We start from the raw sequence: 17,220 nt of genomic DNA, 5'->3' as shown, positions 1-17,220 counted from the left end.
TTTATTTAAAAGACATTGTATGATATCTTCTCCTAGTATTAGAAACTTTAAAAAATATATTTCTATTTTCTGTTGACTTTAAAAAAAAACAGAGGTTTGTACCTGTGTTGTTTATTTATTATTTCTTGCCTATATCTTGTAATATGAGAAACTACTTTGGCAGTAACAATACACAATGTACTAGCCATTGTCACTCTCCTAAAATCTTGTTTTGAGATTTTGTACCATTGATTTTATTTTTTTTTCTTTAAAATAAAAATAACTGATGTCAAAAAATAAAAAAAAAAAGAATACAGACTAGGCCACTTACATACTTCCTACAACTTTTCAAATAATAAAGCATCCAAGAGCTTGAAAATTTCTAAGATTGACCTGTGTAAATTATTAAGCAAAGAAAGAATCACTGACAAAAGGGGTCTTGGAAGAGAAAATAACTCATCTACTGTGAGAATGGCTGCTGCTTTTTTCTTGAATGAACTGAAGCATATGTGTCATGATTTATTCTTACAGAGAAAAAAGAAATCTCCTCATATTTTTAACACTAAAATATCAACCTCAATTTAGTCCTGACAAGAAATAGTTATGTTTGACCTTTGACAATGTAAGTTTATTTGAAATTAAAGCCTGTCCTATGTGTTTTTCCTCATTACTTGCACTCTGTGGACTGTATGGAACTCCTCTAGCATTAGCACATGGAAAGAACAAACTACTAGGAGGGGCAGCATTAGGAAAAACTAACTTATATGCAGCATGGTATGCTCCTGTTGTTTCCCCTGATTAAAGAGATGTGGGAACAGACTAGAGTGTTCTTTCAGCAGGTTGTTTGGCCATCTCTTTCACAATACATGTCTCACATCCAGCTGGCACCTTGACACTCCTTTGTGACCCTGTTTCCCAAAGGGAAAACCTCATTGCCTGCAGCCCATGCCCTACAGATAGCCCCTTTTAGGAGATAGGTACACAACTTTTCTCTTTCTTGGTCTGCATTAGACCAAAACTATCCCATCCACCCTCACCCTTTAGATTTCTCCAGTCTGCATCGGGCACCTTTCCATATTAATTCAAACTCCAAGCACTACCTAACAAAATCTCTGAGTAGCTTCCTTGAAACTCATTTAGCTATGCTTGAAGTGAGAATCCTTTCCAACTTTTCCCATATTTGGCGAATGAAAACTTTTCTCAAAAAATATATTGCTCATTTTTATTTTTTTCCCAGCTGAATTCCTAAACTTCTCTTACAGAGCTTGGACATGGATGGCAGTGATTGCTCCCCTACAGCCCCTTTAAGCTCCTGCATTAGTGGTGTTACCCCTTTCTTTGGAAGCCTCCATTTATTTCCTGTTCTGTTTTTGGTTTAAGCCTTAAGTGAAACTAAAACAACCAAAGGGTGGGAGACAGAGGAGGGAGATAGAGAAAAATGGGAAAAAGAAGAAACCTTTCCATTTTGGTATTATAAAGACGTGACCTCAGGTAACAGTTTTATTAAGAAATTGAAACTAGTTGACACAATCATTTGATTAATCTACCCTCAATATTAATTAACATGCTCATTTTTTCTGCTGTTCATCAAAATATAGCAGCACTTTATAAAGTCATCACCCATTTTATGAAAATATCTAGAAGACAGCCCCTTAATTAGATTAAGATAAATATTCAGACAATAACAATTTTCTTTGTTTAGAAGATCACTTTAGATCCGTATTTTTTAAAAATAGACATTAAAAGGGAAAAGATGAGCTTTCTATTTCTCGTATCTAGGCCGAGATTATGAAAAAGATAAAGTCTGCAAGGAGCTCGCCCACCTGGGAAAGGATGACTTCAGAACTCTGTAAGTGTGCAGTACCCACTTGACCCACAGAACTCCCTTGGTTGGTACTCAGCTTGAACAAAAGGAAATGCAAGCCATGCAGTGAAGAGGTAGAACTGATGTTTGAGAAGGTGAAAGTTCTCTACCCATGCTGGCAAAGCCAGCCAAAGAGGGGACATCCAACAATTCCAGTCGATTTATGATACTATGAAGTAATAATTTGGCACCAGTAAACTTATGAATGAGATTAAAGAGAATGACTGAGGGATAGTTTCCTGACATAAATTATAATACTACATTATAGGACTTGGGGAAACAGGTAATGAGGAACAGAATGAGAATTTTACAGGAAGCCTACAATAATTATTGGGCTAGTATGATGGAAATCTCAAGTCCAATTTCTATTGCTTACAAGATAAACTTTCCTAGAACGAAAACTACTTTTAAAATTCAACCCCATTTCTAATAAGTCAAATAAAAAAAGTAAATTATGAAGTATACCATTTAGAAATTGACTATTCCTTATATTTCAATATATACAAAACTTGAAAATTCAAATATAATGAATATTATAATTAATATTTTTCCCTTCAGGTCACTAGTCCTCTACAGTAGGAAGTTTTCCAGGGGCACCTTTGAACAGATCAGCCAGCTTGTTCATGAAGTCGTCACCTTGACAGAAGAGTGCTGTGCTGAGGGGGCCGAACCTGATTGCTATGATACCAGGGTGAGTATGCCCAGCCGCTGTTTCTACAGTGTTCCAGAGCAGAAAGGCATAGAGGTTTTCCTGTCATGCCTTGGAGTAGCTGAGACAGTAACTCCACTTCATCCAATCTTTGAGAAAACATAAAAATAAAAGTGCTGAGAGTTGATAGAAGGGAGGATGAAAAATGTACTTCTATGAACCATTTATCAGGTTGCTTTCTTTCTCCAGCAGGGTCTTTTGAAGTTGTACCTTAGAAATACCAATATATGAAAATATAAGGACAAGGACATTAAAATATTTTTCATACATAAGTGCCCAAATAGTTTTTCTATGATGAAAAGCTTACCTCTAGTCTTTCTTGCTGTGTGATGTCAAACTCTTTCCTAGAGTTTTATCTCAAGTATCAAATTCTTTGATAATGAACACTACTACTACCATCTGTCAGGCAAAATTTTGTCTGTGTATATTCATTGATGTGGCAGTGCTGAAGCCAGAAGTCAGAGTGCACTAGCAGTCTTCAACCTGTGCAGTTTTGAAAATACATCTTAAAACACTGGGAAAAACTGATTTTCACACTCCTATTTTGACCTACTAAACCAGATTTCTGAATTGTGTAACTTTGGCATTGCTTATCTTTTACATACCTTCTGAAAAACTGTAATTCAAAAACATACTCTAGGTTAAATATACAAACAGTTGTAGAAGGTAAAAATGATGTATCAACAGTCTGCCCATTTAATAAAGTGAAGAGAGGAAGCCCTCAGCCCTGCTGGGGAAACCTCAGCAAAAAGCAGTGGGGCTGGCACTGGAACCACAAGAAGAATTCCCCTATCACCTTCAGAGACTGAACTCCCCATGGACAGTCATGGGGTGAGGGGGTGAAATACTAGTGCCTGCAGTCAGACATAGGCTACTTATTACAACTGTTCTATTGTTTGTCCTACTCTGAGGGGAGCCTTTTCTTATCATAAGTAAAGCATGTACTTGCCTCTAACATAATTGTTCAATTATTCATGTGCACAAATCATCTCACAGAAACTGCTGCATAACTTCTTTATTGCTAATGAAAATTGTCAAATTAAAATGTCATGCCCAAACTATAAATAAAAGGCAAAATAAAAGACAGACTACAAGTAGTAGGGAATTTAATCTTTCTCAGGAAGGAACAAGGTCAAGAGATGGAAGGAGGGAGCAGAAGGGGGAAGGACAAGACAAGACAGGAATTAAGGTGTACGAGACAAATGTACCAACTTCACATAATGTGAACATTATGTATTTTAAACCTGTACAAGTGAAAAAAAAGACATTATGCTAAATGGAAAACTACAAGGGTATAAATTTGCATATTTTGGGAATTCCAACCTCTCCTTTTTTCCCCTTTTGATCTAGACTTCAGCCTTGTCTACCAGGTCTTGTGAGAGCAACTCTCCTTTCCCTGTGCATGAAGGCACACCTGAGTGCTGTGCCAAGGAGGGTCTGGAGCGGAAGCTATGCATGGCTGCCCTAAGCCACCAGCAGACCGAGTTCCCTAACTATGTGGAGCCAACCAATGATGAAATCTGTGAAGCATTCAGGAAAGATCCAAGGAGATTTGCTGAACAGTAAGCTCTTGTTGTTATAAACAGACATTAAGTTATAAATTACCTGCACTCAATTTCTTCTAACTTTCAACTCAGCAACACCACTTCAGCAGCAACCTGCATAACTACCAGTGCTAAAACCTGGACTCTGACATGAGGCAGCATAAATTTCTGTCAGTACTGATTAATGTGAATGCTTCTCACAGACAGGAATGTACTGTCTCAAACTCTCAACTCTCACCCATTTTGTCCAGTTCTATCACTCAAGCAAAATCCACTGGATCTCCTGTCCATGTGATCTCTTGTCCAAGTTTGAAGTACATAATGTTCAAATTATGTGAAGTTGGTACATCTGTCTAGTACACCTTAATTCCTGTCTTATCTTTGTCTTTCCCCTTTCTTCTCTCTCCTCCCATTTCTTCACCTTGTTCCTTCTTGAGAATGATTAAATTCCCTACTACCTGTAGTCTGTCTTTTATTTTGCCTTTTATTTATAGTTTGGGCATGACATTTTTGACAATTCTCATTAGTAATAAAGAGGTTATGCAGCACTTTCTGTGAGATGATTTGTGCACATGAGTTTTTCAACAGTTACATTACAGGCAAGTACATTCTTTATTTATGAAAAAGCATAGATTCCTCTATACCAGGGATCCTTTCAGATGCCAAAAGATGAAGCAACTGTATTTCTATGCACATTTTAAGTACTTACTTTGAGTTAAAGAACAAGAAACACAGGGTTGTTTTTTCATTTGCTAGTATCTTCAACATGAGATATGAACATGATACGAGAACTCAAAGAGTAAGGATGTGAATTTGGCTTTCTCAATATTTAATATGCATGAGGAGTCAGACGAGAATCTAATTGTTATTCTATGAGTCCAAAATTGAAAAAAATTGGGAAAAGTCAATGTGTGATGGTAGACAACTAATATATACATATATATAGATATTAAAAAGTCATTTAAATTGTCATCATTGTATAAAAGATATAAATTAGATTATCCACTCCCATAAATCCTCATAGAGGACTTTTCCCAAGATCTCTGAATCACTTTTAGCTCAAAAAGACTTGTAGCCTTAACAATTATTTTTTTCCCCAAATAAGTGAATTTAAATGTAGCCATTATCTCAGATAATCAACTGAGACACATAATGAAAAGTCAATATGTTAACTACAAACATTGTAATTAATTCAACAAGCAGCTTAGTAAGGATCCATGGATAATACACTTGTTTAGATACTAGGAAAATAAAGAAAAAATGACTCTTCCCTAAGGTAGATAACTTGGGAATCAAAGAATGTATTTTTTTAATCTTTTATTGAGAAACAAATAGCATGAAACAGATTCAAAACAGATTAGTAGGACAGTTTCAATAATAAATACATTGCACATTGTTGTCTTACTAGTTATTCATTGTACAAGATGCAGACATGATATTCAGTCCACAAATACTGTGAGAACAAATCTTTCCATTCATTGAATTAAGAGAATGTAGCTGTATATCTATCCTATTTTGAATATACAGATTCAAATTGGTCATTCATTTGTATTTCCTTTTTTTGTTTAGTTTTGTCAAAGAAGAGTATTCCATTGTCATTTAAATATTGTAAGTGCACAAATTTAGCAAAATATTCCAATATAGTCCAGTAGCAGAAGTTGTTGACTTGAGCCTCTTACAGCTCAGCATGTTAATATGGCTTTACTTTTTGTACATTGTTTTTATAATTTTCTGTTGGATGGTTAAGATCAAGATAAAGCAAGCCCTGTATAACAAGAATTACAACTTTTGTATCTGATAACTTGAGTAAAATTCCCTCAGGATTTATCCTGAAACACTGTACCACACCTTCTAGATCCTTTGTCAGTGTCAGTCATGTGGATGACTCAGGCCAATGCTTGAGCAATTTGTTCTCTGTGAAAGCCTGAGAGAATGCTTTCTCTCCATGTGACTCTCCCTAGGCACACCCACATAGTCGATTACTTTCCTTTGTGGCCCCATAATCTCCTTGATCAGAAAATTTGGGACACAACTGAGTCACATGATGTTACAGTACAGGTTCTCCTATGTCCTGAGTCTTCACTGAACTTGAAAGGCTAGGGCCAAAATGTTGGCTTTCCTTGTGACCCTTCTTTTTCTCTAATTTTTAGTCTGCAAACTTAGGTTGTTGAACCTGCAGGAGAGAAGCTTATTATTATTATACTTCTTTCTGTAAATTCTTAGTGCTTTTTAAACAGTAAAATTATAAACCCATATCATTTCTTCATAAAGTATGCATGAAGTGCTGTTTTCATTTCCTACAAATTATTTAATTGATCCTGTTTTCCTCCCACAGATTTCTGTATGAATACTCCAGTAATTATGGACAAGTTCCACTAGCACTTTTACTTGGTTACACAAAGAATTATCTCTCTATGGTTGGGTCCTGCTGCACCTCCCCCAGTCCAACACTGTGCTTTTTGAAAGAAGTAGGTTTCATTTATTACATAGTTATATTCTATGTTTATTCTTCATATAATTTTGCAATCAAGAAAACTTTCTGAAATGCCTGCATAAAGATTTCATTAATTGGGGAATAAATATGGCACTTCTGGAAAGGGAGTATCAATAAGTCCCCTTAGTAGGTGTTCAGTTTTCCATTCATCAAAAATATAATGAAATTAATATCTATGATTGCTGTTTGTGTACATTGTTTCTAGCGCATCTCGACCTTCTAATGATCTTCTTGCTTATCTTTAGAGACTCCAGATTAGACACTTATCTCTCCTGACCACTATGTCAAATCGAGTCTGTTCACAATATGCTGTGTATGGAAAAGAGAAATCAAGGATCAGGTAAAGACTAAGCACAATCAGGTTTAGAAGTTTTGTTCTGCACCATCTATCATACTAGTGTTCTCTGAATGATGTTTGTAAAAACATTCTGTGGTAGAACAAAGACTACCACAGAACTATTCAAATACTCAGTGACATTTTTTTACAACTTGTTTTTTAATGTAATTTTATTTTATTTTCAAGAGTAAAAACAGAAGCAAAAACAAATAGGAAAAATACAGAAACAGAGTAACATAGAGTAATGCATGTTATTGGGGGCCAGGGAGATAGCTCAGTAGAATAAGTGCTTTCCTGGCAAGTGCAAGAGCCTGAGTTCAATCCATGGTTCCAATAATAACAATAGTAATAATAATAATAATAATAATAATAATAATAATAAATGTTATAAATTTTCAAAACACAAATAGCTAATTAACAATGGTTGTTATATTATCTACTTTTATCATCAAATCTGTTGCTCAGGTTAACAGATATAGTTATACATGTTTAGGAAATAATTGAATATTGGAGCTTGCTTTCAAGAAATCTTAATTTTTCTCCATGTCTTTTTTATTCAATTTATTTTAAAGAGAGTATAATAATTGATATATTTGAAACAGTAAACAATTATAAGACAAATACAAGCGGCATTAAAACATGGCTTTTATTTTATACATTGCTGTCCTTGATGTAGTTGCTCAGATTGCCAATATCAGCATGCAGACTACAAAGCTACTGTAATAAAATCAGCATGATACTGGCTAAAAATATACCCAAGGATCATTGGAATGTATTAGAAGACTCTAACACAACTTCAAGCACACTTAGGAATCTTATCTTTGACAAAGATGCCAAACATGTGCACTGGAAGAAAGATAGCCTCTTTAATTAATGGTGCTGGAAAAACTGGCTCTTCACTTGCCAGAACCCAAAACTAGACCTGGGCCTCTTGTCATGCATTTAGCAATTGTTTAAGTTTATCTTTTTCATTGAAATAGTGCATTGGGTAAGTAGAACATAAAAATTTATAATAAAATAGTCACTGCATATACTGCATAATTATTACTCTATACTTGCATTAGTGATAAAGAATTTACTACAGAGAAATATTTTTGTCAAATGAGAAAACAATCAAGAGATGAAAGAAAGTGCAGGATAAGGAGAGAGAAAAGATGAAGAAAGGAATTTAGATGTACATGTTCCAACTGCCCACAAGTATTGTAAACATGACACACTGTAAATGTGTACTAAGGAAAAAGAAATACATTTCCCTTGAACAAATTTTAAGCTAAAAAATAATGCTATATGTTTGATAAGAAAAAAATTGTAGACTATCTAAATAGCGATAGGATAGAAAATGTTCAAGCTACAGCACATAAATATAAAAGAATACCACAGTTTGTCAAAATTATACTATAAAGAGTGCTTAGTAAACAATGCAAAGCACTGCTCTATAAAAGTGAAGGGAAAATGCAACAAATGGAAAATATCTTTTGCTTGTGCTTTGAAAAACTTAATACTGTTACAATATCCCTACTAAAGTCAATCTGCTTACCTAATTGAATCTTTGACAAAAACATGTTTGTTCAAAACAGAAAAAAATATCTGTTAGTTTTTACTATTTTAAAAAATACCTGAACTAATCAACTTATAAAGGCAACAGGCTTTTGTTGGCTTACAATTATAGAGGTTTCTGTCTGTTCTTGGTCGTCCCAGTGGTTTTGGGGCAGAGATGCCACAGTATGGCAGGAGCACATAGCGAAGTAGGCCGCTTACTTTATATCCAGAAGGTTCAAGAGAAAGAGGGCTTGTGTTTTATTACTCCCTTGGTTGGTATGTCCCCCGTAACCTACAGACCTCTCCCTAGGCCTCAACTCTTAAGAACTTAACCACATCCCAACACCAGGACCCTGGGACATTGAAGATCTAGCACCATCTGAAAAAACTAAAAGACACTCTCACGGTACCAAAGAAAGTTTGAAAAAGAGTAAAGTAGAGAGATTAAAATTTCTTAATCACAAAATATTCTTGAGAGTAACAATACTTAAGATATGTGATGTTGGTAGGGAAGTCAGATGAATAGACCAAAGGAAAAGCCAGCGAGAGAGCTCAGTGGACTGATCACCTGCTTAGGCAAGTGCAGAGACCAGGGTTTGATCCCTGGCACCACATACTGTGCCCGCCCCGCCCCCAGTCATGCTGAGCCAGCCACTGAGACCTATGCCTGTAATCCTAGTGCTGGGGAGGCTGAAAACAGGAAGACCACTACAAGTCCAAGCTGTATATTGAGACCCTGTACCAAATACATAAATATAAATAACTAAATAAATAAATAAATAAATAAAGCAATGGAATAGAATAAAGAGCCCAGACATAAAACATTTTTATGTATCATGGGAGTATCAGAAGTACTCAATGAAGAAAAGAGTATCTTCAACAAGTAATGTTGAGAAACCTGAATATCCACAGGCATAAAAATGAAGCGGTGTCCTTTCATTATACCATATGCAAAAGTGAACTCAAAAAGAAATTGAAGGGGCTGGAAAGATGGCTCAGTGGAATAAGTGCTTCCTGACAAAGGCAAGGGCCTGAGTTCAATCCCCGGTTCTGCAAAAAAGATAAAATAAAATAAAATAAATTGGAGACCTGAATACAAGATACAAACTATAAAAAAGAAAATATAGGGGAATTTTTTCAGAGTACTGCATGGGGAAATGATTCTTTGGATGTGACACCAAAGATTGGTCAAGAAGTTCAAGGAAATGGGAACCATATCAAATATTAAAACTTCTGCCTAAAGGGTACATTCAACTGAGAGAAAAGGAAATACAAGGAGTGAATGATACACGCAGCAAACATTTAAATCTTTCAGGTGTATTACAGTAAAAGGTTCATTAATGTTTATCCCCTCAAAGTACTTTCCTTGTCTCAGAAATCCCCTATCCCATTGTTCTTGCAACTTTCTATATCAGTCCTGAAAGTCCTCCTTCATAAGTCTTTAGAAGATATAATCACAAATATGCTGCATGCTGCTACTGAGGGACAGGTAAAGAAATGCAGACTCACACAAAGATAACAGTATGTCTCTTGTGACTTATGCACTGAAACAGAAATTCTGAGATGCCTGGCTCTTTCCCAAAAGTCAAAGTGACTAAAAAAGCTAAGTGGCTTGAATTAATTCAGGCACAGAAGCACCCAGGATGGCACAGTTAAAGACAAATAAAAAGACTTCCAGATCTGTTTCAGAAAGTGTCAAGAATTATGAGAGTATTTGGAGTGAGGGGGAGGAGGATTGTGAAGGGGATTCATGTCAGTATGTCTTTTACTGTAATTCTTATGAAATTTAAGCACATCCTATGTTATTATCACTATATATATTTATATTTCCATGTTCATTGTAGCATTCTTCACAATGACCAAGGGATGGAAGTGAATACTTGGTAATATTAAAATAAGTAATGCCATCACATGCTATGACATTGATGAATCTTGAAAGTATGATGTTAGGTAATAAGCCAGTTAATGAAGTACAAATGCTACACAATTCCAATCATATAAAGTACCTAAATTATTTAAAATTGCAAAAAGAGAGTAGATAGCTTATTGACAGAAAATAGGGTTGGGGCAAAAGTTCAGTGTTTAATGCGAATGAAGTTTTACAAGCCAAAAATATTGTAGATGTCCATTAAGCTTTTTCACTCTACATAAAAATTGGGGAAGTATTTTCACAGTTCTTAAAAAAATTTAATAATATCTAATAAATTCATTTTTAACTCTTTAGTCATCTCATAAAATTATCCCAGAAAGTACCTACCGCTGATTTGGAGGATGTTTTGCCACTAGCTAGAGACATCACTACAATCCTCTCCAAATGTTGTGAGTCTACCTCTGAGGACTGCATTGCCAAAGAGGTAAGGTATTTGTCCTGAACATTGTTGTCTGCAATACTGCATAGATGGTCCAACTGGCAGATATGCTTCTGAGCTACTTTTCATATGCATTATCTCCTTAACTTTATAAAGAAAGATGAACAAGTTCCAATAATCTGAAATTGAACAGATTTTAAGAGACAGAGTCAACATAAAAGGACAAGGTCAACTGATTCCCAAACTCATACTCTACATGTAATGTCTATATAATATCCATTAACCAGACGCAATTATTTAAATTTTATAATTCAAATTGAATATATATTGAATATAACTTAAACTCAGTTCTTCACTCATACTAGACACATATCAAATGCATAATAGTACTGGATAGTGTAGAAATAGATCATTTCATTACTGTATGAAGTCCTATTAGCATTGAGACCATTACACTATTAGAGACTATTATTAATGTTTTTACTATTTTTTACAATTTGGTAGGCATCTCAAATATTTCCAATATTTTAGTTTGTGTAATTTTCTCAAGTAGATACCAATTTGACTAACTGCTTTAGATTAAGGTCAGTTTTCAATATCTTGTTTGCCTCCTTAGTAATATATATCTTGTGTTGTCTGGTTTAGTTCCATCAACAGTGTATGACTATGTTAATAGATGCTTTTTATCATAATGTATAAGACTAACTAGGACTCTGTTGTACATCTCTATGACATGTGTCTCATTTATTCTCCACATACTTCACATTTTTACTTAAATAAGAACACTAACATTAGCTTTTTAAAATATGCTTCTAAGACTTATAAAATGAAGTCTTAATTTTAATAATTCTACCAAAGCAAAAAACAACACAAATATTGACTTTTCTTTTGGTAGCTGCCTGAATATACAGTAACAGTCTGTGATAAACTATCCAAGAGAAATTCAAAGTTGGAAGAATGTTGTCAAGAAGAAACGCCCTTGAGCATTTTTACATGCATATACTTCATGCCAGCTGCCCCTGTACCAGAGCTGCCATCCATTGAGATGCCCACAAATACAGAAGTGTGTGGGCAAAAAAACACCAAAGCTTTGGATCAGTAAGTAGTGGTACTCTGGGAGGTGCTCTTGCTATACCTAGAACTGGATGAAAGCCTGGCTGAGGGAAGGTATGCTGTGACTCACTTCAAACACAGGCAAAGTTCTTCATATGAACTTATGGGCTGTAAAGTATTTGTTAATTGATTTAAATTTTCTCAAAATTTAAAAACTGAGTAGTCTGTTTTAAATAAAGAACAATCAAGTTTAACAAGAAGATTTCTATATAAGGAAACAAACTCGGAATTCCAGATTTCACCACTCTGAATACTGTGCATGCATGGAGAAAGAAGTGGCCTGATCTTTCTGAAATATAACCTATCCTTATTTCATTTGTCAATGATAATGTTACCTGAGTGCACAGGTTGCCAATAAGAAATACGTGTAAAAATGCAAGTGGAAGTAAAATTCACCACTCTTATGAAAGATTCTTACAGAATAAAATTCCCTAATCTTAGCCAGGAAGATGACTCAGCATCATAAGCACCTGCCTAGCAAGTGCAAAGTCCTGGGTTTGATCCCTGGTACAAAAAAGGAAAAAATAAAGAAACCCTCTCATAAAATACAGTATGATGAAAATGTTTATCACATACTAACTAGTTTTATCATATTACTTATATTTCACTATCACCGAATGTAAAAAGAATTTAAATGTGGAGAAATATCTTTCTTTTGTTCTACCTAACTATATAAAGAGCCATAAGGTAGATACACCATGGATCGCATCTACTATGAAAACACATTCAGCATAAATACTCAGCATAAAAACATTTTACAGATTGTTGAGGAGGGTGTTTGATTTCCACGTATTTATGGAGTTTCTCTGGTTTCTTTTGACATTTATTTCCAGTTTTATTGCACTGTGGTCACACAATATGCATGGGATAAATTCTGTCTCCTTGCATATACTTAGGCATGACCTAAAGACTAGTATGTGGTCTATTTTAGAAAATGACCCATGTGCAGCTGAAAAAAATGTGTATTCACCTGTGGTTGGGTGAGCACTCTATGTATGTCCACGAGGTCCATTTGTTTCAAACTCTGGTTCAGTTCTGCTACTTCTTTGCTAATTTTTTGTCTGCTTGACCTATCTTTTAGAAATAAGGTGGTGTTAAGGTCTTCTGTTAAGATTGTGGTATTGGATATTAGATTTTTATGTCGATTAAGATTTGTCTTATATAGTTGGGTGCTCTAGAGTTTGGTGCATACATATTTGGTGTTACCTCTCCTCTTGAATTTTTCCCCTAATCAATATGTAGTGCCCTTTTTCCTTTCTTTCAATCATTCTTGGTTTGAGGTTGAGACTGTCTGAGAACAGTATTGCTACCCCTGCTTTTTATAATTAGGATAGATTAAACAGCTACTTTCTCTTAATTTACTATGAAGAAAAAAATATGCAATATATTATTGTAGCTGTCCTACTAACCTGTTTTGAAATTGTCTCATTGTTATTTGTTTCTCAAGAAAACTAATAAAAATAAAATATAAAAAATTAAAAATAATTTCACAAATATAGCAGTAATTTAGGGTATCATTTCCCAATATTAGAGAGCAGAACTTAGATAGAGCTAAACCTTTAGTTCACATTTTTTTCTTATAAATACTATTTTTATAAGCACATAGCAAAGTGTGGGATAAAAGAGATAAAAAGTTTACACAAACTTTTTTACACGAAATTTGTATAAAATACTCAATGTTACCTATATGATCAATTATATTACAAAATATAGTTCCATAGTAGTTTTAAAATGTTTTTATATATTTATATAATATATTTATATATTACATATAAGCCACATTATATTTTGTATTGTATTTATTTGTGCAATACATAAATATATTATAGACTTCAAAGTATTAGTAACTGTTTTAATGAAATTATTATATAATCTAAAGCATGTTGATTTTTATTGTTTTGTTTCAATCTCTTAAGATGCACAAGGGCTCTCCTTTGTCATAAGTGTGACTCTTTTCAGAACATGAACACATAGACACACCTACATATGCTTAAATAGTACTACTTATTTTCTTCCTTGTGCCAGGTACACATTTGAACTGAGCAGAAGGACTCCTATTCCAGAAATATTCCTCAGCAAAATACTGGAACCAAATCTGAAAAGTCTTAATGAATGCTGCGATGCCGACGACTCTTCTACCTGCTTTACTGACAAGGTATACTGTTCGAGAGTTTCTTTATCAACCACATCAATCAAGGATTGTTAAACTGCAATTCATGGGCTACTAGGACTTTCTCATGGCCTCAGGATAGAAAAGAAAATGTCTTAATTACTGGGAAAAAAAAACAATCAAAGTAGATGCAAGGGCCAGTGAGATACATTAGTGGGCTAAGCACCTAATTAGGCAAGTGCAGGGACTAAATTAAAGTTCTTTCCCCAGCACAACATGCTGCACCAGCCCCACTGCAGGGCTCATGGAGCCTGCCATCGTGTCCAGGTGTGGTGTAATCCCAGTGCTGAGAGGCTGAAATTAGGAGGATCACTACAAGTCTGAGCTGCGTAGTGAGATCCTGTATGAAATGTACAATTTATTTAAAAAAAAAAAAAAACCTAGATGAAAAATTCATGACACATGAAACTTAAATGAACTTCAAATTTCAGTGATAATTATAAGGTTTCTCTGGAATATAGCTGTCCTCATCATGTATATATTGTTCAGGACTACTTTTGTCCAGCAGCGAGTAGGCATAATGGAGAACATATATAGCCTTCAAAGGGTTAAATAATACAGTCTGGCTTATACAGAAAATGCTTCCAATACCTGGTGTGGATGAAATAATGAATTCTGATTTAGTAGCCTCATGGGTCAGTGTTTCAAGATAATGGATTTTTTAATGATATTATTATTTTTAACAGGTTTCTGAACTAAAGAAGGAATTATCTTCTTTCATTAAGAAGGGACAAGAATTATGTGCAGATTATTCAGAAAACACATTTACTACATACAAGAAAAAGTAAGAGACAAGGGGCTGGGGAGATGGCTCAGTAGAATAAATGCTTCCCTGGCAAACACAAGGGCCTGAGTTCAATCCCCAGTTCCGCAAAAAAAAAAAAAAAAAAGTAAGAGACATTCTGGACATTCTCTAAATGCAGCATTTTTTGTCTAGTGCTGTGTTATGATTTTAATGGTAATTGAAAGTCTAGTATATGCTACATGAACATAATATGAAAAGGTGGAACTAAGGAGATTTGAAAATTATAATAAAAGCATTAGTACAAGGAACAGCTGAGTTCTTTTCCCAGGAATAAAAATGCCCTGTGCTAAGTAACCAGCCAATCTCAATAGAGCCAATTAACACATAGTTTATCGACACTCTTGCCTTAAAGTTATCTATGAATGTTGATAAACATATTGAGGCACTCTAAAACTTCTGATTTTATCAAACATAGCCTTACAAAGATCCAAACGTTTAATCTATTTCTGTTATTACCAGAATTTGCTTCTTATAGACTAGCAATACAAATGTGAATAACCTATAATCTTGTACAGTAGATGTTTTCTTCAATTAAAGGAGGAGAAAGCATCTCTTTATAGCTATGTGTTAACAAACCTTAGTAATAACAGAGAACTGGATTCTTGGGGAAAGTCCTCACTTGGACAGACCATGTCATTCCCAACTTTATTTTATAAATATCCCACACACCTTACAAATCATTTTGAACCAGTACTCCAAATAAGTACAAATAGAACTTCCAAAAAGATTTCCTTAGATAATTCTGAAAGAAGAACAAATTTAATGGTCCCCACCAGTTGTACCTTAGTCAAACTCTGAAAAATAGAAAACACGTGAAAGTCTTAGGATTGACATAATGATTACTCAGTTGATCAGAAGATTTTGATGGCATAATCTCAAAAGAACATTATGGAGGCCAGATAGATAAAGTTAAGTAGATAAGTCGAAATTAAGTTGTCTGCTAACAGTTTTGAGTTCAGGAGTTGTATGAAGGCAAATCAGAAATCATCTTGTCTTTTCAGTTCCAAATGAACATGGATTAGACTTGACATTTGGGCTAGGAAATTAGAGAAGAGTGAGACTATTGAGTTTAGGTATCTGAAATTCCCTCCACCTGCTGTTTTTTCCCCAACTTCCACTCACCTTCCAGTCAGCCTTGCTTCCCATCCTGAACTAAAACCTACTGTTTTGATAAAACTTTCATAGACAAACTAGTCTCCCCATATGCTCCAGTATCTTCCCTGCACTTACCTTGACAAACTGGACTCCAAGTAAACATGGATTTTTTCTACTTGCCATTGGTCATTTCTAAGGGGACAAGTGTTTCTTAAATAAGGTCACAAAACCTGGCTAAGCGGTTGATTTAGAAAGGCATCAAAATCACAGATTATTCAAATTAAGCTATCAAAGTGGGACAAATGCTAACACCATTTGGAACATGAGATAGCCAATGAACAGCTAAAAACAAGGGCCAATGTACTGACTCCCACTTCAGTAGTCTCTATCACAAGGGAATAAGAAGAGGCAAATTGAGGGGAGAAATATGGGGAAAGGAAACATAAAGGTGCAGGAAGGTTTGAAAAGGAAATGTCCTTTATGCAGCTTGAAATGTCCTTTAAGGAGCTTAATTTCAGACATAAAATGAAAGGTCAGAGGAAATAGAGAAAATCATATGTGCTGAAATAATAGCTAAACAACAGGAAAAAGATTCCAGATCAGTTTCAGCAGCAATTATGTTTACTTTCATGGTCTTAATTTTATTTTACTATTTATTTATTTAGTATTTTAGAGAAAGTTCTACAGGGTGTTCAGGCTCTCACTAGTAGATCAGACTCGTAGTGATCTGCCTGGTTAGAGCCTTCCAAGAGCTGGGATTACTGGTGTGCACCACCATGCCCAGTCTCAATCGGCATCTCAGCACACCCCGGGGGCAAGGCCAGCACTGCAGGCCTGGGGATTGAACCACAGCCCCTGTGCCTGATTGCAGCCTCATGGTCTTAAGAGAGTCATAGACTTTCTTTTGTAATCTCAAATATCCCCAAAACTCATTCCACAAGTACAGAAAAAAAAATGGAATACTTGATACTTGCAAAATCTCTGTTCTTTATTTTTATTGTACAAGCTCTGAAATGGCTTTCATTTTGCCTTAAGAATCCTTATAAAATATATCTAGTAATCTGGGTGTGGCAGTGCACCACTGTAATCCCAGCACTTGGGAGGCAAAGGCAGGCAGATTGTTCAAGACCATGTGAACTACATAGCAAGACCCTGTCTTAATAATAATAATAATAATAATAATACATACACAAACATACACACTACTGTGTATCTTTTGAAATAATGGGGCTACTTAAATGTTTTGTTCAATTTAGTCTAAG

General features: G+C 34.9%; 1 protein-coding gene across 1 annotated transcript in view; it reads left to right on the top strand.

Moving 5' to 3' along the window:
- Positions 1-17,220, top strand: part of Gc (GC, vitamin D binding protein) — a 72,034-nt gene that overhangs the window by 29,011 nt on the left and 25,803 nt on the right. The window contains exons 2-10 of the mRNA XM_023706785.1: positions 1,759-1,828; positions 2,402-2,534; positions 3,903-4,114; positions 6,432-6,564; positions 6,836-6,930; positions 10,691-10,820; positions 11,671-11,873; positions 13,914-14,043; positions 14,745-14,842. Coding sequence (XP_023562553.1) covers positions 1,759-1,828; positions 2,402-2,534; positions 3,903-4,114; positions 6,432-6,564; positions 6,836-6,930; positions 10,691-10,820; positions 11,671-11,873; positions 13,914-14,043; positions 14,745-14,842 — 1,204 coding nt within the window. The remainder of the gene's footprint in view (positions 1-1,758; positions 1,829-2,401; positions 2,535-3,902; positions 4,115-6,431; positions 6,565-6,835; positions 6,931-10,690; positions 10,821-11,670; positions 11,874-13,913; positions 14,044-14,744; positions 14,843-17,220) is intronic.

Source organism: Octodon degus, unplaced genomic scaffold (assembly GCF_000260255.1).
Source record: "Octodon degus isolate 3935 unplaced genomic scaffold, OctDeg1.0 scaffold00269, whole genome shotgun sequence".
NCBI lineage: Eukaryota > Metazoa > Chordata > Mammalia > Rodentia > Octodontidae > Octodon > Octodon degus.
This window is presented reverse-complemented; position numbering and strand designations above follow the sequence as displayed.